The sequence below is a fragment of the Chelon labrosus genome (assembly GCF_963514085.1).
Source record: "Chelon labrosus genome assembly, chromosome: 5".
NCBI classification, from domain to species: domain Eukaryota; kingdom Metazoa; phylum Chordata; class Actinopteri; order Mugiliformes; family Mugilidae; genus Chelon; species Chelon labrosus.
Genome location: NC_140341.1, coordinates 16,355,621 through 16,377,983, shown reverse-complemented (window position 1 = coordinate 16,377,983; position 22,363 = coordinate 16,355,621). Strand labels below are relative to the sequence as shown.

The 22,363-nt window shown below is 40.8% G+C and overlaps 1 protein-coding gene across 2 annotated transcripts in view; it reads left to right on the top strand.

The window, feature by feature from the left end:
• Positions 1-22,363, top strand: part of uggt2 (UDP-glucose glycoprotein glucosyltransferase 2) — a 39,864-nt gene that overhangs the window by 10,102 nt on the left and 7,399 nt on the right. For both annotated transcript variants that reach the window (XM_084545494.1, XM_084545493.1), the window contains exons 10-32: positions 442-541; positions 997-1,057; positions 1,315-1,406; positions 1,583-1,733; positions 2,617-2,736; positions 3,102-3,187; positions 3,317-3,452; positions 3,693-3,824; positions 3,944-4,108; positions 4,548-4,671; positions 4,755-4,853; positions 6,662-6,756; positions 7,318-7,524; positions 9,869-10,000; positions 12,964-13,094; positions 13,246-13,341; positions 13,553-13,655; positions 14,163-14,242; positions 16,418-16,607; positions 16,715-16,873; positions 17,075-17,160; positions 19,796-19,880; positions 20,084-20,166. In XM_084545494.1, the coding sequence (XP_084401620.1) occupies positions 442-541; positions 997-1,057; positions 1,315-1,406; positions 1,583-1,733; positions 2,617-2,736; positions 3,102-3,187; positions 3,317-3,452; positions 3,693-3,824; positions 3,944-4,108; positions 4,548-4,671; positions 4,755-4,853; positions 6,662-6,756; positions 7,318-7,524; positions 9,869-10,000; positions 12,964-13,094; positions 13,246-13,341; positions 13,553-13,655; positions 14,163-14,242; positions 16,418-16,607; positions 16,715-16,873; positions 17,075-17,160; positions 19,796-19,880; positions 20,084-20,166 (2,713 nt within the window). The remainder of the gene's footprint in view (positions 1-441; positions 542-996; positions 1,058-1,314; positions 1,407-1,582; positions 1,734-2,616; positions 2,737-3,101; positions 3,188-3,316; positions 3,453-3,692; positions 3,825-3,943; positions 4,109-4,547; positions 4,672-4,754; positions 4,854-6,661; positions 6,757-7,317; positions 7,525-9,868; positions 10,001-12,963; positions 13,095-13,245; positions 13,342-13,552; positions 13,656-14,162; positions 14,243-16,417; positions 16,608-16,714; positions 16,874-17,074; positions 17,161-19,795; positions 19,881-20,083; positions 20,167-22,363) is intronic.

Genomic DNA, 22,363 nt, shown 5'->3' with positions numbered 1-22,363 from the left:
CATGATGACATGAAGGGACTATAGTAAATACAATATCTGATTAGACCGTGTGTAAAACTGAGAACCTTCACAGATGTACAACGGAGGCATTCTGCACTAAATCTTAGCTTCATGGAGGTTATAGTATTCAGCATTTGTTTAATTCAATTCAGTTTAAACTAGATCTTAATGATCATACAGTTGAATTGCCACATTTCTTATGATATTTCAACATAAACAGATGATTATAAAAGTCTTGAAGCTATATTAAAATGTACTGCTTTCACTAGTGTGATATACTGGTGAGTGAGGATGACTGATCAAGTTAATCATTTAATAATATGGATTATATTATGTAATGTAAACTCGTATTAGTTTTCTTAGCAAGGATTTAATTATTCTAAAATAATGTGTATTAACAAACGTGAAAATGTTGATGATTTCATTATGTGATCTTTACAGATCTGAGTTTCCAGGCAGCTGCCAGAATTATGTCCGTGCCAAAGTTTGATGCTTTGAAGCTCATGCGAGACCTCAGTCAAGACTTTCCAAGCAAAGCCAGGTAAGGAAATTTATCTCATTTTCTCTTTCTGATTGCCTGCCTAACGCATTTGATACGGTTCCAAAACCCATATCAGAGTCCTACTCCATGCTACAATGTGTGAATCTAGGCACAACAGATGTTGTTGAAATCAAAGTGCACATGAAATATTCCTTTTATTTGAGCGTTATTACTCCTTCTCGTGACTCACAGCACCTGCACAATGAATATATATCAGTATAAGTCTGTTATACAGAGATCTAATCAGCTTCTTTGATGTTTGCTTGCTTTGGCTCAGGCAGATTGTAATAACATCAAAAAGTGCTGAGTAAGAGTTGGTTGTTTACAGGGAATTGACTGCAAACACACCATCTTGAGGGCCCACAGGTTTTTGGAGATTAAAACTGGCATTTTACTGCCGGCTGGGGATGTGGTAAAAGCTGATGGTGACTGTACATGTTTTACTGTTCCCACAGATCACTGACAAGAGTGGCTGTAAAGCAGGAAATGAGAAAAGAAATTGAAGAGAACCAAAAGGTGAGATATCACGAGCAGCGTTCCTGCATGATAGTCTGTGGGGTATCTCTGATAACATCTGGAGCCATTGTGCAAGTTTTATTTTGTATGAGTATGAGTTTCTAATCTGTATCTGATCTGACTTCCTTAACAACATAAGATTTTACATTTTGTTCTTATTTTTCTCCTAATCTCCGTCAACACTTCTCACTTTAATCGTAGAATCACTCATTTAGGGGTTTTGGCAGTCAACTAACTCTTCAATCTCGTTCTTTCAGCATCTCAGCGAGACCATTGGTGTTCAACCAGGAGACGGGGAGCTCTTTATCAACGGGCTGCACATTGATCTGGACATTCACAACCCTTTCAGGTAGGAGCCCAGCAGGAGGACGCAGTGGTCTGTCTGTTGTCTCCCCAGGAAGCCACAGACCTATGTTTCAGCTCAGTAATCCAGTTGCAGCAAGATCAGTGTTTGCTGCGATGCAAATCCACTGCCACACAACTGGTAACGTAAAAAATAACTAACCAGCGGTTTTGTACTTGCAGCATTCTAGACATCCTCAGAGAAGAGGCCAGGGTCTTGGAGGGGCTTCATAACCTAGGCATAAAAGGAGAACATCAGGGAAAACTGCTGAGGTTACCTGTTAACGCTGTGGGTGACAGCTACGCCTTAGATATCAGACATCCAGCTATAATGGTGAGTCCTGTCCAGAAGCATTATTATCTTGGCCCAGATCACACTGCACATGCTTTTTGTCTTTGTGTACTGTACTCACACAAGGAAGCCTAGGAATTAGTAGATCGGTCATCAGACTATTGCAACAATCTCAAGCCCGCCGGAAAGCTCAATTATTAACTGGGAAGTTTGCCAAGAAAAGTTATCAAATTAAAAAGTTTTCATTTTGGCGCCTCTGGTCATTTTAATAATTTAAATACTATAAAAATGCCAGAGATGTGAAGATATTACGCCTGCCCCCATCCCCGAATTGTTTTGTCATTTCAACTTGCATTTCCCCTTGTAGTGACTGCATGTTTCTTCAGAGGAGAGAGAGAGACAGAGAGACAGACAGAGAGAGAGAGAGAGAGAGACTCTGCCAAGCGGTTCTGAAATTGTTCCTGTTATTGATAATGTGACATAGGATGTGTAGTTACCATCCAAACCAGGATTTCCGTGATGCCAGAATTGGATGGATATTTAACATCTGTGAAATGTCAAGACTTACAGATGCATTGTGTAAAAAGACAAAAACCAGAAAAATACACATTTCAAAAGAGTCGTATGGGTGGAAGTGCTTGTCTCATAATGTACCAAAACAAAACCACAGTAGACAGTATACTTCTCTAAAAAAATAACTAAACCCAACAAAGATTTGGAATTTATTTCATAGCAGTATAACTACCAAAACCACTTAAGGATTATAATTAGAATATAAGGTAGAATAAGAGTCTACAAGTCTGAATTGTCCTTGTGTAAAGCACTTACAGTAATAATATCTGTTCCAGGGTGGTTGCTCTGGTTGCTAATAGTTAACTAGTGAATATCTGTCTCACGAGCCTTCTTTCTGTCACGTATGTTTCAGTGGATGAATGACATTGAAAATGACCCCATGTACCGCAGCTGGCCAACAGGGGTACAGGAACTCCTCAGAGCCACCTTTCCTGGAGTCATCCGGCAGATCAGACGCAATTTCTTTAACCTGGTGAGTTTATCAGAACAGCTGAAATGAGGGTTGGTCTGCTGTACGGCTGCTTGGGGGCTCGTACCACATGGGCCAAAATACCCTCAGCAGCTGAGTACTTCCCAGCAGGGGATGCTGCCTGTCACGCTGTTCCTCTCTTTCTCCATATTTAATACAATATCCAAATATAGGCAAAAAAAATCCTAAAAATATCATTCCAGTTGAATAGGTTTTGTCAGATTTTGTGTGTTTAAGAACATTTCAGTTAACGTAATGCTCAAAAAGAAATAAAATTATACTTAACATTGCCTTGCACTCAGGTTTCTGTGTATTTCGTCAGCCAAAGCTTTATGAGACAGGATTAATAATGATGCGCATGTTTTTAGGTGCTGTTCCTAGACCCACTGCAGGAAGAAAGCGTCGAGCTGGTGAAACTTGCAGAGCTTTTCTACAAGCACAAGATCCCCCTGAGGTTTGTCCTGTCATTTCTCACTCCTCCGCAGCTATTTATGTGGTCCACCGTTGGCATTTATAATCTTTACCAAGTAGTGATTCTCATTTCAACTGCAAATTGAATACTTGTTTGGTCCCGTTTCTATAGAATTGGATTTGTGTTTGTTGTCAACACCAAAGATGAGATTGATGGCTTCTCAGATGCAGGGGTTGGATTTTACCGACTGCTGAATTACATTGCAGACGAGTACGATTTATCCCAGGCTCTGTTGTCTATGGTCTCGGTAAGTATCACATATATAAATCTTGGTTGTTTTAGCAAGTGTTTCTTGCCAGCTCATATCTCTTCGTGCCTCAGAAGTCAGTTGCTATATTGCGTCTTGGATTATCCTACAGTTCGACACTAGATGAGTTAGTGGGGTGTTGTCTCTCCCATCAGCTTTTTCAAACAGAGTTGGAAATTATTGACAGTGGCAGAGAACAGAAGACAGCGTAGTCTGAACTACTGTGCCACTCTCTTGCAGTTGTACAACACAGTAGATGTGGGGGAGATGCTGTCTGCTGATAAAGTCTCTGCTTACCTGAAGAGAAAATTCCCGAAAGCCAATTCCGAAAGGATTTTAGGATTAGAATCTGAATATGACGATAAAAGGAAGGTAAGATGAAACAATTCACACTTCATTCTTTAACTTAATTGGGTGTAAGGATAATTACTTGATCAATTATTGATGGACTGCAACATCTTACTATTCAATGCACGTTTTGTTTTCTCCAGGACGGTGCTCTCTTCTACAAAAAGAGTGGCCTGGGTGCTCTGCCTCTGGCTTTATTTAATGGAGTCCCTTTGAGTCCAGATGAGATGGACCCTGAGGAGCTGGAGACCGTCATCCTGCAGCGCATAATGGACACAACCAATGCCTTTCAGAGGGCAGTCTTTATGGTATGACACATCTGCATTGGAAGAGACTCAGTCCGTCCATTCAACCTACCAAACCTATCTCATTTTTGTAGTATGAAGAAGAATTATAGATTAATGTGAGTGAACTGAAATAAACCAACAAGGGGGAACAGCCCCAACTGTGGTTAGTTCATATGTTTACAAGAAATATTTTGTTTACTAGCTTGGGGTTGGTATTCAACCTGAATAATGTGCAATGTATTAACATTAATAGTGAGTTAAATAATTACAAACATAACTAAATGATCACTATCTAGATTATTTTATACTAGTTTTACTACATCGCAGAACACTGTAGTTTCAGTGATATTCCTCCACATTATTGTATTTCTGTGCATGTAAGCAGTTCAGATGTAGGGCGTAGACCAGATCCACTCTATATGTATGGATTGAGCTTTTCACTCATACTTTTTGATAACAGGGTCAGTTATCTGAAGGCTCAGATGTTGTGGACTATCTAATGGAACAGGCCAACGTGGTTCCCAGGATGAACCCTCTGATTTTAGGCACTGAACGAAAGTACCTGGACTTCACAGCCACCCCAGGTGACCAGTGCAACTCATTTTACACCGTCCAGTATTGATTTACTGTCTATATTCCTCTCATGTTATACTTTCTTGCATTGCAGTTGTGGATGACTGGGAGGACACAACTATGTTTTCATACTTGGACTCCAGAGACAAAACAGCAGTGATGGCTAAGAGACTAAAGTACTTCACAAATAGTAGTAAGAAGTGATCTTTTATCATTTTTTTTTAGCTTTCACACAAAACACAATTTCACACCGTCTTCTTTTCAGAAACACGGTGACTTGCAACACTATGAATAACTCACACGAGCATTTGCTTGTCATTCAAAGTGAAACAACTGTTTTACATTTATTGGTTGACTATCTGTTAAACAAGCAGTATCTAAAAATGAAACTTATGGTGCTTTACTGATCTATGAAAATTTGAAATTGACCTTTGCTAAGGCAGACAGGCTGTGCCTCCAGCAAGATCATCGCTGGTTCTTCTGTTTGGCTGTCAGCCAACAGTCTAAATGGCCATTAGAGCTGCGTTTGGCTGCTCAGGCTGAGAGTGTAGCTGCAGTGAGTCTGAGGAGGCTGATTGCCATCTTCCCTCTGTGGACCAGCTGACCGGCCGACTGCCTTCTTTTCTGACTGACTGGGGAATGTAACTGTGTTCTCCGTCGTATGCTCAGCTCTCCCAAATGTGTCAGTCTCCGTCACCTCTGCAGATTCACTGTATTGACTCATATTTCCTTCTCACTTTCATCAGATTTTCAGTGTATAAACAGAATGAGACTCTTCAAAGGGTGACATTAAGAAACAGAGTTGCTCAAAAATAGCATCGTCCACCTCTTGTTCTTTAAACATATAGTTGGTGGCCAACTTATTAGGCACACCTGTACACCGTCTAATTAATGCAGCCAACTGTGGCAGCACAGTGAACTGTGTGCAGCCTTTTATGGCCAATTCTAATAACCGCTACCAGGAGGGTGCACCGTGTCACAGAGCATGCCATTTTGGGCTGGTCCCATTAACATGACAGCGATACCAATAGAGAGCCGAAGTCCCGCCCTTCTACTTCCGGGTCATGGGACCTATCTTTCGAAAAAATATGAACGGCAGTCTATGGAGAGATCATAATTATTTTTTGGTCCCGCTCGAATTGTGGCATGAATTTCACATATGATGTGTGTGAATTTAAAAGATAATTTTTCACGTCAAGAGATAAATTATTTGACGTAAATAAGCTGAACAACATTAGGTTTTGTATGAGATCGCTTAGTGAACTACATCTCTCGTCTCGAACAATGTACGTCACTAGAGAACTATGGCTGTCTCCTTGTTGAGCTTTACCGTCGTCTTCCCATGCCGGCACAAAACACACCGGCATCGTTAGCTGTATCTTTTACTGTACTTAACAGAAGGGCAGACATAACCGAAGAGTGGAAGGAAAATGTGGTGACGTAAGGTAAGCGACTTGGACTTGTAGTTCGTTTAATTACGTATTTTCCATAGTGTTTTACTTAACTATCTTGCGACAAACTGTGACATTCTTGACATGTAAAATCATTTTTTATTCTGAAAAACAACATATGTTTAATCCAAGGCACAAGTCGATCGGGACCAGAAAATAATTTATCTTTCGCCATAGACTGCCGTTCATATTTTTTCGAAAGATAGGTCCCATGGCCCGGAAGTAGAGGGGGCGGGACTTCGGCTCTCTATGGCCTCCACCCACTAGATCTCATTCTAATATATAGTGCGTTACACACATAAAACTAATGCAACACTTTTGAGATCTGATGGAATGGGATAAGCACCGAATTTAAAATAGAAAAATCTCTCAGGAATGTATTGAATCCATGACACAAAAAAATAGTCTGTTTCGGGACAAGAGTGTGTGGCTGTTCACTATAACTATTTATTCTTCCTCTCACTATTTAAAATTAAATATAACATGATTGGATGCAATATAGATGCACTATTATTTAGAATCCTAAAGACGTATTGGTCTTTTATCCTAGATGACGACGGGATCAGTGCCGTGACCATGTGGATAGCAGGAGATTTTGAGAAGGTTTCAGGAAGAAAGCTACTGCTCAATGCTATGAAGCATTTGGTGAGTGCAACGCTCTCTTGTTTACTCCCATTTCTTTTAGGTTGTGTAAGGATACATCTCGGAAGATGCAATCTCCAGATCCACCACTACGACTGTAACATATCTCTAGCTTTAAAAAAGGAACGTTCAGTCAGTGGCAATTTTCGAAAGCATTATGCTGACACAAAAGCAGCTACAACACCTGAGTGCTGAAAAGCAGTACTTAACATACAAGTGGAAGAGATGAATATGACTGAGGTGGTTTGGCTACTGAATATCAGTGACCAAAAAGTAGAAGCAAATAGCCCACTGAAAGAGATTCTCAACAAAAACATGAATACAAATGCTTTTAAAATGATCTATTTCCTGCTGATACACAGATAAATTATACGTTAGACACCTGGCATTCTGTTTGTCATGAAAAAAAAAAGATGAATAGGGTAGGAACCTTTACTGATATGTTTAAGCAATCACACCCTGTTACTGGTACTCTTTCCTCAATGATATCTATGTTCTCATGAATACATGAGAATGTGTGATATTAGCATGAATTGTGTCACTGTCATGTTTGTGTGCAAGCAGAAGGCGAGTCGTGGAGTGCGCGTGGGGGTGATAGATAATCCCAGCAAAAAGCCCTCAGAAGATAACACCGTGGTGTACAGGGCTATATGGGCCGCTCTTCTCACCCAGAAGAATAAGGCTGCAGCAGAGTTTGTGCAGAAGCTCCTGAAAGAGGAGAGCAGCCTGCTCCTACAGCAGGGGACCAAGATGAAGGACTTACTGATGCAGGTAAAGAACGAGTTAAAGAATACAGTCTTGTTGTTGTCATGCCGCACATTTTTGCTTGTGTCCACAGCTCAGAATATTAAAAGAGTCAAGAAAAAAAACAAATAATGAATTGATTTTCGGTCTGCATGCGTAATCTTGATATGATCAGTTAATTCTAATGCAAAGTTCTCATATCGCTGTTTGTTTTTTGACAGTATTTAATATTTGAGAGCTTTACTTGTTGTTGCTTTGGTATTGGTACTGAAACTACCATATAATTTCGTAACGCTGCAGCCAATATATTACATTCATGTTACATTTGTTTCCTAGCGTGTGTGATCTGCCTCCTGACAGAAAGAAAATAACGATTTTCATGAATATCATTACAAGTGAGATATGTGAGAATTGGATACCTCCTGTTCTCAAGTTGGTGAAGTGTGTCAACACGAGCAGTAAACACAGAAATAATCTGATGCCAGCAGTTGGAGCTGATTAGGAATGTTTAAATGTATTGTCTGCTGTTTTTAAAACGTGACTACCTTTGATCCACAGCCAGAAAAGTAAACAAGGATGCACCAGAACAAAGAAAGTATTGTTTGTGTGAAGCGCAAAATAATAAAAAGAGAAAAGAACCCTCTCAGTTATGTGTATATAGTATGCTATGGCTATGCGATATGGGTTAAATCTTCTGTCTTGGCATATGTCATGAGTAACCGATCTATAATCTGTTACGGTTTATCTGATATGCAGTTCATATATAAAGTAAAAACAAGGGGATGTTTTTATTTTAGGCTACTCTAGTGTATGTAGTAGCTGACAAGCCAACCAAATCAACTTCATTCCTTTGACAGAAAATGCTTGAAATTCAATACTGCCAAATAACAGGCCAGCTCATTGTTTTGCAACAAGGTCTGTTGGGACCTAATTCAGCCAAAACTACTGGAGATTATTATTCATACCTAGGTATAAATACTGTAAAAAGCTCCGACAGCTGATAGATTGAAATCTTATGCTCAACCCTGAATGACACGAAGGTTATAGTGCTAGACTATTATTATTGTGTCAGTGGAACGTGTGTTACCGTGACATGGGAGGAACGTTACGTCTGCGATGATATAATTAAAAAGTATTTGATTTGATTTCATTTACGCAGGGTTGTTGAGCACAACAGTTAAAACCAGGAAAGCAAAAGGTTGGGTTTAACCATGTGCAGTGGGACCCTGCCTTCATCATTTAAGTGCACAGTCAGAGAAAATGGTGATTGATGAGCCCATCTTCTCGTTCTTCAGAATACATTTAGAGCACACATGATGCTCCACAGGCTGCGGATGCCAAGGCATGCAGCGTGCTCACTGTCAGTTCCTCTTGAAGAGTCACAGGGGCCATCACGAGGTGGGCTCCACGCGACGTATCTTTAACTAAAAAGTGCCGTTGTGTACCTGGTCTCCTGGAGCTGATGAATAGCCGATCGGCAAGCTCTCTGCTCATGGTTGTGTTTGCCACATGTGGTCAGCCAACTCTGACTATCGCTGTGCTGCTGTAAGCCACAACCACCGGCGTTCTCCATGCTCTGTGTGTGTGTGCAGTATCTATCCACAGAGAATTGTGCATAAGCAAACAAATTCTCAGTCACTAATCAGCAATCAGCAGGAGAGCTCCTGTCTCCCATCAGGAGTAAGTCGTAAAGTACATGTTCCATTTGGGACTTACCATAACAAACTGCCCTTCAATTATACCACCAATAAACAATAGGGAGAGAATGGCCTGGAAATAGCAATGCAAAGATAGGTAGCTATGTGACTTGAGACCCAAAGCCAAGGGATATGAGTTTATTATTGGCTGCCAGACAGACTTGCTGACTGGATTGTGCTGACATTATTGGTATTTCACCTGTTCTCCTGAGGAGAGAATTGTTGGGAAAACTAATAACCTGACTCCACAAAGCCTTCACACTCCCACACCTAATTTGCTATAGACAAAAATGACTGGGGTTTAATTAAGAGTTTGTTATATTAATTACAAATTGATTAATCTCAATTTGACTCATGTGCATTTCTGACAGGCCTGGCTGAAATATTTTATGTTTGAATACTGCAGTGAATAGCGCTGACGCAAGGCATCAATGATATTGTGAATAATTGTTTGCCTCACATACATCATTCCTTACGCCAATGCATCACTCCGTTTTTTTTTTGTATTTTACATTTTGGACAGACTGGAGTGGAAAAATATCCTTCAGCTACTCTATTGGATTTTTCAGTTAATCACTAAATCATTAATCACATCACAAATTCACAAACGTGTGAGCCAACAGTGCAATCAGTTTATCTAATGTCCTAAACAAACTTTTGTTTTTCTGCTCTAGGGCATGGATGTTGATGCGTTTGAGAAAAAATTCAACACGCTGGAAGTGGATTTTATCCGCAGTCAGCAGCAGTTCTGTCGAGACGTGCTGAACCTCGGTGCTGGACAACAGGCAGTGATCAGCAATGGCAGGGTGAGTTCAACAAGTCTGTATCAAAAGCTGGAGGTGTGGACTGAAGTGACATGACTTGGGATCTAATTTGATGACATTTTAAGTTGATTAAATCACAAAAAAAAACTCTGTTTGGACACCAGTGACTCATGACTTCCTCCCTGTGCCCTTGTTATAAAAAGTGAGGAACGAATCAACTGACAGTGGATACAGTGAATGTTGCACTGGTGCATTAAGACATCCAGGTAAACAGAAGAAAACTTTTGCCAGTCTGAATGAGATACTTCTCAGGTGGTTGGTAACATCATCCTTAAAGAAAGCAGAGAACAAGAACTCATGCACCCAGCCTTGACTGGGCCTCTCAGTCCCAGCTTTCAGGGAAAACATTGAATTACGACTTAGGTATAATAATGTTTTATTGTCTGGACACAAACAACTACATCTACTAATCATAAAAGTAAATTATAAAGGTACAACTGCCCGCACAGAAACTCCGAGTCAGTCAAGATACATTTTTACTCAAAGCCTCTCTCATTTCTTTCCCTCAGGGTGAGACACACACAGACCATATATTTAAACCTATCCTGTCTGAACCAACACATCCAGCACAATCAAAATGCAAACACGTAACCTATGAATGGAAACACAGTGGGTCCATAAGCTAGTTCAGACAGCTAGCTCAAATCTGTTTTTGGCATATCCAGACTTATTTAAGAAAGTCTTGAACAAATAAAAACATGAAATTGCAAACAGGATCCAAACCGCAGTAGGGAATGTCTCTTGTGTAACTCACAACATGACACAAAACAACAAAGTCAGATCAAAACTGAGGGAAGTGCCGGGAAGAATCAACACTGAAACTAGCCGAGCACTATAGAGAACTCGGTGAACAACATTACTTGGGCAAATGCTGAAATAAATTGTCTTACTCCATTTTGGGAAGTTTCTGTGCAGGCAAAGCTGGAAGGAAACTATCAAAGCAACACAATTTAAAGCTAGCTGCATAGTTACTCATGGCTACTTTGTTCCCGCAGCAACCCATATAGATAGGCTGGTAAAATCTGATTTGATCACTTGAAAATAACGCAGACAGTCTATCCTAAAAAATCTTATTTAAGAGACACATTTGCTTGCAGTCTGGACATGGCCGTAAAGTCTCCAGATCTCTCCTTGCAGATAAAACACCCCCTCCATCATCAAGAGTGATGGATGAGGAAGAAAAAAAAACTGTAAATCGAAAAATAAATTCAAAGACTAACAGCAGTTTCGCCTTGCCTTGTTGGGAGAAAAACAGATAACAACTAAAAGCACAGCCGGTGTCTAAACGTAATCAGCACCTCATTCAAAACTGCGAAAACCTCACCAGATGGCTGAAAAATCTCCAACTGCTAAAACATTAGTGAGGTTTTGTATTATGCCGAAACACAGCTGTACCTGGAAGTGTCTCTGCACTTAGTGCACAGGTGAGGCGAGGGCAGAAGCAATTTACTAATATGTATAACAATGGGAAATACCAACCAGAAAATAGACTATTATACACGTTCTGGTCCTGCTGCAAACTGGTGTTTTTTAGGCTGGTATCTTTAGTGTCTATACTAAAGGGTTAAAAAAAAAAAATCCCTGTCCCATATGTCTCTTAGTTGGCTACGCCCCTGAAACTTGGACTCTAAAAGGCAAATCTCATTTAGTTGCCAGACATCTCATTCTTCTCTCCTGGTAGGACCAAACACCCCCTGGCTTTACAAGATAGATTGGAGACACTATGCACTTTCTTAAAGTTGAGAAAATCAGATATACCCTTAAAGGCTCTTTGTAAAAGTTTAGGAAGGTTTTGGACTGCTACGGAGTACTGTGAAAGCTTACAAGTCCCATTAGAGATCTCCTAACATCAGTGTCAGAGAAAGGTTGCAGCTTTCCATGTTAATATTTTGCCTTTAAATGCGGTCGGTAAACGTATGTGAACCCTATTTAATTATACTGTAAATTAATACTTGGATCTGTAGCTTATGTTTAGGTTGTTTTGTGTCAAATACATGTTTTTATATGTATCTATTTATGTATTTTCTTGGGAGAGATCTCAGTTAAATCTTTTAATTTCAGTTTTGAGCTGCGCACCAACAACAATAAATTGTTATTGTTGGTGACAACCAGATATTTTAAAATGGTATAAAAGCCCAATCTTGGTCACGCAATTAAAACCTGACAATTGCATTTGTAATTTGAATGTAATTCATCAAAATTTAAATTAAAAAAGCATTAGTTGGTTCCAAATTTTTCTACATTTCTGTTATTGTTGCCTTTTTTAAAATACAAAATGGCAGTAATTTGGTGAGTGGTGCCTTATGACTTGTTTGGGACTCACGATTTAACTTGGGACTTAAAAGTTCATACTTCATACTTACTTGCAACTTGCAAAACAACAACTCTTTTCCATCTCTGCAACAGCTACCTCTATTGAATAGACCACACACTGTCAGCAAGACAAAGTATTGGTTAAATGTTGCTGGTATCGTTTGCTACGGTGCAGTAGGATCCTCTATGCGGCTGCACTTTTGGAACATTTTTCCCTCCAGTGCTTTTCAGAGTGCTTTCTTAGCACTGTCAAATCAGCATGACGTCTGCTTCTCAAAGGTCACAGGTGGCCCACACGGCGCTGCGGGTGAGTGTGTATGTGTGTACAGAACTGATGACTGATGTCTCAGCAGCGGCGGTGCTGACAGCGACGGATGAAGGGGCCAGCCTCCGAGATGGCAGCAACAATTAATATTATCTTACATTCCTCTGCGGCGGTGGTAGTGCCCTGTTCCCGAAATAGAAAGCAGTGAGAACCAGACAGCATCACTGAATACCACGGCTTTAAGTGGATAAAACTCTGTGTCACAATCACATTACATTTAATGTCCCCTGGGCAAGTGGTAAATAATACATCCTAAGATAAGAACTGGAAAAGTCATGTTCTGACTGCTTTATTTTCTTCACTCTAGGTCCTTGGCCCATTTGAGGAGCAGGAGGAATTCACTGTGGAGGATTTCCACTTGCTGGAGAAGATTACACTGAGTGGCTCTGCAGAGAAAGTCAAAGCCAAAGTTAAAGAGATGGGGATGAAACCAAAGCAGTATGTTTGTATCTGAAACAAAATGTGGCTTGCTTTTGCCTTTTAATGTCTGGGATTCGCGCATCGTTTTAACCTTTTTCCTTTGTGTTTCTATCTCTAAACTCGTTGACATTTCCTTAAGAACTGATAAACTCACCTCTTTTCCCTTTAGTGCCAGTGACTTAGTCATGAAAGTTGATGCCCTCCTAACTGCAGCTCCTAAAGGAGAGATCAGAAGGGATGTCCACTTTATCAAGGACAGTCACAGGTTGGCTTTTTTTAATGTTTACTCTCCTATCGGCCGTGCAGTCTCACAGGGCAATATTGGCTCTACTTTTGTTATAATGGATCTGAAAATTGCTATGCCATCATTTCAAGCCGTGCAGAAATGCGAGTCTTTTGATTTGCAGTTCTGCTGAATAAGGACTGTTCACCCTTGTGTTGTTGAATTCGCTTTGGTGTGCTGTTCTCCTCCTCAGTGTGCTCCGTCTCTCTCCACGTGAGAACGAGGTGTTCTATGATGTCGTGGCCATCGTTGACCCCCTCACTAGAGAGGCACAGAAGATTTCCCCCCTGCTGATTGTAAGTTGTAAAAAAATGGATTCTTCTCCCCTATTATTCACTTATCTTCTCCATCAGTTCCTTATAATAGCAAAGGCTGTAAAATCACTGAAGGGAAAGATGGAGACGCGCACTAATCCAAGCTTATCTTTATAGTTTTTATGGAGTTTTGTTTTTTCTGAAAAATGTGTCCTTCTTATCTTCAGAGTTTTGAGTCAGTAAAATGTACTTATCCATTGCAAGTATGACATTCTTCAGAGGCCGATAAAAGCATTCGTTGTTTGAAATATTTCCACATATTATAAATATATTGGTGAAGAATTTGTCTTGGGGAATGATGAATTATTCTTGACAGTTACGTCATGAAAGATGTTATGTAAAGGCATCCGTGCTTTGTCGTCTGGGGACCTTCTGTGCTATGATTAAGTGAGGAGGCATAAACTAAAGCTTGGCCTTTTGTTCAGCAAAAAGCTCTACTTTTCTCCTAATTTCTAACCGAGCCTCTGTTTTTTTTTGTGAATCTTGCAGGTGCTCAGTCAAGTGGTCAATGTGAGATTGCAGGTGTTTATGAATTGCAGGGCCAAGTTGTCCGAGATGCCCCTGAAGAGGTAAGCTCTAGCTCCAACAGTAATTAAATTTTCCTGTTTGGCTTGTTTGTGTATCCTCTTACTGCTGCGGACTACGCATCTCTGCCTTGCTCCGTCCCTTTGTAAGATTATACAGCACAGATGCAATCTGCTTAATAACACCCCCTTTATTGCTCTGGGCCTCCACTTGCATCTCTGGGCAAATTGCTTACAACTTTCACTGCTGCAGTTCAAGTCATGCAGTAAAAACAGTAATAACAACAGCGATGAAAAAACTGTAGCGAATGAAAGGTTGGGTGAACGTTGTCTATTACTTAATTAGTTTTCTTTTTAATTTGTTCCGTGATGGGCCGGCGTGCCAGTTGTAATGTCTGTATACAAACCAGCCCCCCCCCCCCCAGCACAGAGCAATGACGCTCCTTTATGGCACCTGTGATGCCCAGCAGGATGCAACCTGACATAGGAACGACTCAGAGAACGTGTTGACCTGGCCTCCAAATTCACTAGATCCCAAAACTGATCAAGTATCTCTGGGATGCACTGGAACAGGGCTGATCCACAGAGGCCCCTCCCCTCAACCCATAGGACCCAAAGACCCCCACTAACAACATTCTGTTGCCAGACACCACAGGACACCCTCAGAAGGCCCATGTCCATTCTCTGATGAGTCACAACTGTTTTTGGAAGCACAAGGGAGACCTACACAATATTAGGAAGGTTGTCATAATGTTATGCCTGATCAGATCACTGTATACCTAAACCTATATAGTACATGTTCTCATTGCTAAAAGGCTCAAATCCTCCGGGAAGCGTACCCTCACTTTAGAAGGACAGTTTACAATGACCTGTTTTGACATGTCTTTCCCCGTAAATCACTCACACTTCCACCCTCCCAAAGTCACCCACTTTCTGTCCCCCCGAGTGACATCTGCCTGTAATTGACACAAATGGCTACAGTTGTGTGAGATAAATAAGCTGCTCGTCTCCAATGGAGCTGCAGCAGAAATCCCCCAGTAGTCTATTATACAATCCTAAAGCAGTCCAGTCCGGCGGTTCATTCATTTATTATTAGCCTTTGTTATAAATGTTTTGGTAGTTCTTTGTTGCTTTCTTTAAGTAATACACTGTGTGAGCTCATGGGTGGAGGACAGACTCCTAAAAGACAGAAAAATGATCAACAATCCGCTATTTGTTGAGAGATACAGTGTTTTATTTTCAGGATTTAGGAGTTAATTTTACAAAGTTGCATCCATCCTGCTTCACAACCCTGGTAATCTTTATAGCGCGCCACAGGAAATGCTGCTGTCAGTGAACACTGTCTTGAGTCCTGTTCTGCGTCAGTGGGTTCATTTCATTCACTGCTATACTTCTCATTGTTGTAAGGCCGCAGCAAAGACCGCAGGGTGGCTCATCTTTTCTCTCCCTCTCTTTTATTCTCCGGGACAATCGGTCATCTCACAAATTGGGACCAATCAAACGAAGGCAGTGTGTTTCCAGTGGTGTACTGCCTGTACTGCTTGTACTGTTTTGTACAACCCTCTCTTCAACACCTTCATGCGCTGTGGTATTAGCTCCTGCCTCATTCTGCTAGTGGGGAGGGAATTAACTTTTGTGAAATCTCCCTGAGAATAAGAAATGTGTTGCCATACCTTTGAGGGTGAGAAGGCATTCTGAATTAAAAGAATTAGCGCTGGCAATGTTTATCATCTGCCACGTTATCTACGCTCATTATGACTCCTCCGTGTCAGAGGGCGCGGTGACGAAAAGCAATTAGCATAAAGATTAGCCCCCAGCTAGCATTCGCGACAACTGTAATATCAGAGGAAGGGCACTCTTCTAGTGCACAGACTGCTGCATGTGTTCCTGTTAGTAGCTGAGCAGGAACACTGGCAGTAATGGTATTAGATTCCTCACTTTAAAGAAATTGTATATAACCATCTGTCACAACAGAGCCCATCTCTCCTGTCCCAGAAAGAAGACCGTTGCACAACATGTCATCATTTCAGTGCTTGCTGAAGAAGACGATGCGTTTCTTGGGTGTAATTGTTGTCTCGGTCCAGTGACAAAAAGGGCAGAGTAGTCTCTGTTCACCGTTTAAATTCTCTCCTCTGCTACGAAATACTATGTTACAGTGACTTGCTCTTAATTGGCAACACTTACAGTAATTCTTCATCAAGTGTTTGGCTGTCTTCACAGTTTTTACCGCTTTGTCTTGGAGTCTGATGTAACTTTCTTGGCCAACGAGACGGTGTCTCCAGGGCCAGTTGCCCGTTTCATGGAGCTCCCAGAATCTCCACTCCTCACCCTTAATATGATCACACCAGAGAGCTGGATGGTGCAGGCAGTGCGCAGCCCCCATGACTTGGATAACATCCACTTGCAGGAGGTATAGTGTAGTCATTACTAATCAGCATTCCTATCATTCTCACACTTAAGTATTGCCATAAGTGCTTAACCCCCTCCCCGCTGGTTTTCTCTGTAATTTCTCTCCAGGTGAACGGGGTTGTGGCAGCAGAATTTGAACTGGAGCACCTCTTGCTGGAAGGTCACTGCTTTGATCTGTCCACCGGTCAACCTCCTCGAGGACTGCAGTTTACCTTGGGCATGAGTCAGGATCTGCTCATGTATGACACTATTGTCATGGCTAACCTGGTCAGCAGCTTTCATTTTTTTATTCAGTCCTAGAGTTACTGTTATTTTGCATTGTGTTGCATAGATGGTATAGAAATCATCGTCGGTAACCACATGAGTAGGTTTGAAACTGAAACTACAAATTCCTAGACTTGGAGAAAAAAAGTGTGAATTGTATTCCTATTGCAATTACTCAGACTTTCACCGTTTCCATCACAACAGGGATATTTCCAGCTGAAAGCCAACCCTGGCGCTTGGATCCTGAGATTACGTAAAGGCAGATCAGAAGAAATCTATCAAATTCTTACGTGAGTATTGTTGTCTTTCTGATCTTATCCCCTATAGCTATTAGCACATTTCGAAACAAAAGCGACACTAATTAGGCAGTTTCATCCAGAGTTCAGCATCAAGGTTGTTTTCAGCTACCTGTCCATACCGGTGGCAATGAAACCCATCACTATGGTAACATGGAGAGCTGCTGACACTGTGGCAACGCAAGGTTTTGATGAGTGCAGGGAGTTCTGCTCGGCGTAGAGGGGAGAGAGACGGGTAGGAGGTGAGGGTTGCTATTAAAGAGAAGACAGAGTGGAGCGATGATTCAACTGGTCACCTGCCATGCCATCCACCTCAGACTGTAGAATATCACCAGCAGAATGTGGTTTAGTTAGCATGGCGTAGGTGTCAAAGGCTGCATATGCGGTACATACTAGATTGAGCTGTGCTGGCGCTGTCTGATTTCTCTGGATAAATAGCTTTGGTTGGTTTCATACTTTTCCAGAAGAATACAACTTTACTTTTCTGCATTTTTACTTCAATTAAAATGTAGTTGTCACTTTTATAACTTTCAAAAATGTGAGTTTTTCAAGTGTGTGTGTCGCTTATTGTGCCTCAAGTGGTGATAATCACAACCATGGGTGTGAGACTGCTGTTGTGCACCATACGAGGCGTCCCCCCAATCACATACACTGTCCTCTCTGGCCGTCCTCACATAAGATTTAGGACACATACAGCCCTCGGTTCTTCTGGAATCATATCAGACAACCAAGATTTATCCCCCAATCCTCCAGGTGAAGCTAAGAGGTGATGTCATTTTTCACCTTGGCAGTGTCATTATTCTTGTGGTTAGCGGCACTCTGCTCTGGTTAGGTGGCCGATCAGCGCTTAGTGGGAGTGTCTGTGCTCTCCGGTCCCAGACTGTGCATTTTCCTCTTGCTCCCTGTGCTGCCACAGCGCCTTGGCCTGACAGCGATGAATGAGATGGCCAGCTCCCCTCTCCTCAGAGCAGGGATACAGATTGATCTCTGCTGCTTTCTAACACGAGCCCTAAAGACTGATTTGCACCGGTGACAGCGGAGGGGGCAAAACACAAGCAGCACTTGAGCATAATAAGGGGAGTGTGGTCTGGGTCCAGCGAGGAAGGGGCATTTATCATAGTGATAAGGTTAGAGTTTTGCCTTTACTAAGCATTGGGGTTGTAATGGCTTGCTGTGCATCAAAGCCTATTGCTCATCTCAGTCTGAAGTTAGCTCTTTGGTGTTTCACCATCAGACCCTGCAGACCTTGCCTGCCAAAACACATTCTGCACCGGGCAAATCAGTATAAAACAATTACACTGAAAGGCTGTGTTACGCAATCAATACTGTACAGACTTTCTCATTAAATCTACCAGTATATACAGCATGGCTGGGAAGTAGCGATGGGTAAAATAATGGTAAGGTGATTCTTAATGATGATGGAGGGTAATGAATATGGTCGGAGTGTGACCCTGGCAGCAGTCCCAGTATCCACTTTTAAGTGTGTGCTCTCAACTGTTTGTCAGTGCTCTGTCCATTAGTGGCAGTTTCACTCCTTCATTAGTGGAGCCCCCTAGTACAGTATATATTTCTGGCCAAGCGTAGAGCACGTGAATCAACCATCAAAAAATCTGTTTCAGTTAAATGCTTCAGTTCAAGGGTAGTATTAAAAGTAAGTCTTGGTCAGGCTGATTGGTTGAGTAGTCCTTGAATTGTTTGTAGAGGTTTTATATGAAGGCATTTTATATATTTCCGTGTATATTTCTACACTCATTTTCCAATTCTTAGTTTCATGAAATTATTTAAAACAACTGAGAGTGCTGCTGATTCAATTGTGTTCTCATTTTGGAGGTTCTGGTTCGTATTGTGTTATACTAAAATGTTCCTATTATTTTGACAACTTCGTTTTAGTGCCAGACTGTTTTCACTAGTGCACCCAATAAACTGGCAAGTGACAGGATATTTTAACAAGGAGTAAAGTTTGCGGTTTTATTACAGTAAGCAGTAAAGTTTTGTGACATATAGCTGTACGGCCAACTTAATAAACAATTTTATTATTATTATTATTATTCAAGATTCAAGATTTTTATTGTCATTGTATTTCTACAACGAAATTTTGGTGGCACTTAAAAAACAGAAGACAAAACAAAACAAAACGAGACGAAACAGCTTGGACACAGTATAATACAGTACAATAATAAGTAATTAAGTAAGTTAAACTAAGTTAAAATAAAGTATAAGTATAAAATAGAATATAAAATATAATTAAAAGTGTTGTAGAAATGTAAAAAGTGTGTTATTCTAGTTATTTCTATTAGATTGCCAATTAAAATATCTGCAAAGGTCAACTAGAAATGAAAACGTCTGTAACTTCAAAGCCAAATATAAAGATGGGCTGTATACTATTTAAGGTTGAATAATCCTTTTGTCTTGACAGTAATATTTTTCTAGCATGTTAAAAAGGTCATGAATAATGAAATTTGGGAATGAAAATAATTAATCATTCAACACAATGTGTTATTTTATACATTAAATGTACATTTAACAGAATTTGGACGATTGATGAATATGTCTCGGTGTATTAATCGGTCCCTTGATCTGTTCTCTGAGTGATGGTAATTATTTTCTCACTCTTTGCCCACGTCCTCAGGCACGATGGAACCGAATCTCCTGCTGATGCCGGTGATGTCATTGTTGTGCTGAACAGTTTCCACAGTAAAATCATCAAAGTCAGGGTGAGTGTGTTTTTCAGTCATACTGTATGTACTGAATATTAAATGCTTTCTGGTGCTGAGCATTATTGAACGGTGAGTAAAATGGTCTTCTGCAGTTTTCTACAATATCCTTGGCATTCACAGTTGGGTTTAAAACATTTTCACACGGCCCATAATACAATCAGTTTGGACATAACTGTTTTCTGTCTGCTTTATCATTGTAGGTGCAGAAAAAGGCAGAGAAGATCAATGAAGATCTTTTAAGTGAAAATAGTGAAAGCAAAGGCATATGGGACTCCATAGCAAGGTGTGTATTCCTTTCTCAAATAAAAACTTTTGTTGTCTTTAGCAGGTTTAAAGCCCTTCTCCAGCTGACAAGCGGCTACAACTGTGAGCTCACTGATTGATGGTTGTGTTGATGTGCCTTCCGTTTGTCAATTATACCTTGCGGTTTCAGGAGATCTTACTCCTCCCCTGGATCCAGGCTGCAATATTATGCTGTAAGATCTAGTCTTGCAAAAAATATGTGCTTCTGTAGGTATGTGTGTGCATTTGTGTGTTTACCCCAACGCTTCCTAACCGTGTGACCCTGTCTCCTCACTTAATGCTTGCTGTGTGAAGTGTTTGGAGCACTTTTGAGAAAAGGTAGGCAGTTTTGCTGGAACCCATTTAACACCTGAAACTTCTTTGTCATACTCATTAGCATGCAGTGTTTATTGGTTGCTTTCCGTTGTTGCGCTACTCTCTTAAGTATTGCAATGAATGAAAATTAGACTCTGTATTATTTTCTAACATTAATGGCAATACAGTAGAGAGGTGTTTGAATATGATAATAGTTTTATTAAATTTAACATTGTTGTGGTTATCACAGGTGGTGTTGTGATCTGCCCGTGTGTTTGTGTTCATGCATACATGCTCACAAACACAGTGTATACTCACATAATCATGCACATGCTGTGTTTTAATCTCTAATGTGAATTCTGATCAGACGGTAACGTAAAGGAAAGTTGGGGACTTACTGTGATTTCCCTGGATACACAACCTGGTCCTTGGAATATGGATTGTCACCTGTCTTATGTGGTGGGGTCAAAGGAAGAGTAGTGCCAATTAGCAGTTTAGCAAATTGCCAACAGCAGTTTAGAGTACTTGACCTTCGAGTATTTGGTTAGAGCCACAGTGAGTGTGCCATCTAAGGACTAATGTTCTGCTGGGGGACCTCCATCAGGACATGATTGGGAGCACCAGACAGGCTGCTGCCCGGTGTGACCCGAAGTGTTGTTTTGTTTTTGTGCTTTTAAGCTCGGCATTAGCCATTAGACATAACCACTGGTATCAATGGACCAAGGATGGATTATTTATTTTTTAGTGAAGTTAACAACACCTACTATATTTACTGCAATGAAGTGACAAGCAGATCAGCAGCTTCTTGCGTTCAGTCAGAGCGATGCAGTCTCCGTCTTGGACCGGTCTTGGGCTAAACCCATTGCGAGAAATCGTGGAGGTTCTTTGCGGTGGGTTTAGGGAATTTGTGAGTCTGCAGTCTGAGCTGTGGTTTTTATCCCTGGATACAGATAAAGCCTTTCTTCGGTGGGTTCACTGCCTCAAAAGGAGCTAATTGAAGTGCCGAAGAGATCCCACATGCCTCCTGGTCTTTGTATTTTCTGTTAGTAGCTCTAGAATAAGAACAAATATCGGGCTACCGAGCCTTTATTGCCTGCTTCTCCTTCACCAGGACCAGATAAACTGAAAGATTAGCAACTGTATGGAATCTTAAGGCTATTTCCCGTTGTGTGCTTGCCTTTAATTTCCCATGGTATGATTGCACTTGAGTAATAAAATACTAATAATATTCAACATTACCAAAAAGGTGATGTAAGATTTCAGTAGTCATAATTGCTCCTTATAAATTTAACCTAAATTCAGCTGCTTTTAACTGGAAGAGTGCTTTCCCTTTCGTCACGTTCAGCAAAAAAATAAAAATAAAATAAAATTGAATCATGTATGCAGTACTTAAATATTCTGGTTGAGAATGTGGTCCAGCATCTTCTCAACCAGAAAGGTGCTCTGTAGAGTTTAAACATAGTATCCCACTCAGTTCTATTTCCTTCCAGTGAAGGCAGTGGGTCTCAGCTTAATTAATTAAAAGACATCTACCAAATACAATTTAGTCTGAATAATTGATGATATTAAGTAAGCACAATAATAGCATAAGAATTGGAGAAGTACAGGGTCTGAATATCTCAGCAATGACAGATCCTCACTAGAGATCTTAACTAGGATCTTACAGAACAACACTGGTGTAAAAGTAAAGGTGACCTTAAACTCATTACTTCATCTGTATCGTCAGATTGCTTTAAGGGATTCAATTTAAAGATCAGGACTGTCTTTAATTAACACTTCGGAAGAATTAGCGAGGCGGCTGAATGCGTCGGCAAGCATCGCTAAGTCAATGTGACAGAGTTGTTACACCTTAGCTAATGTTTAAAGACAACTTGGAACAATAG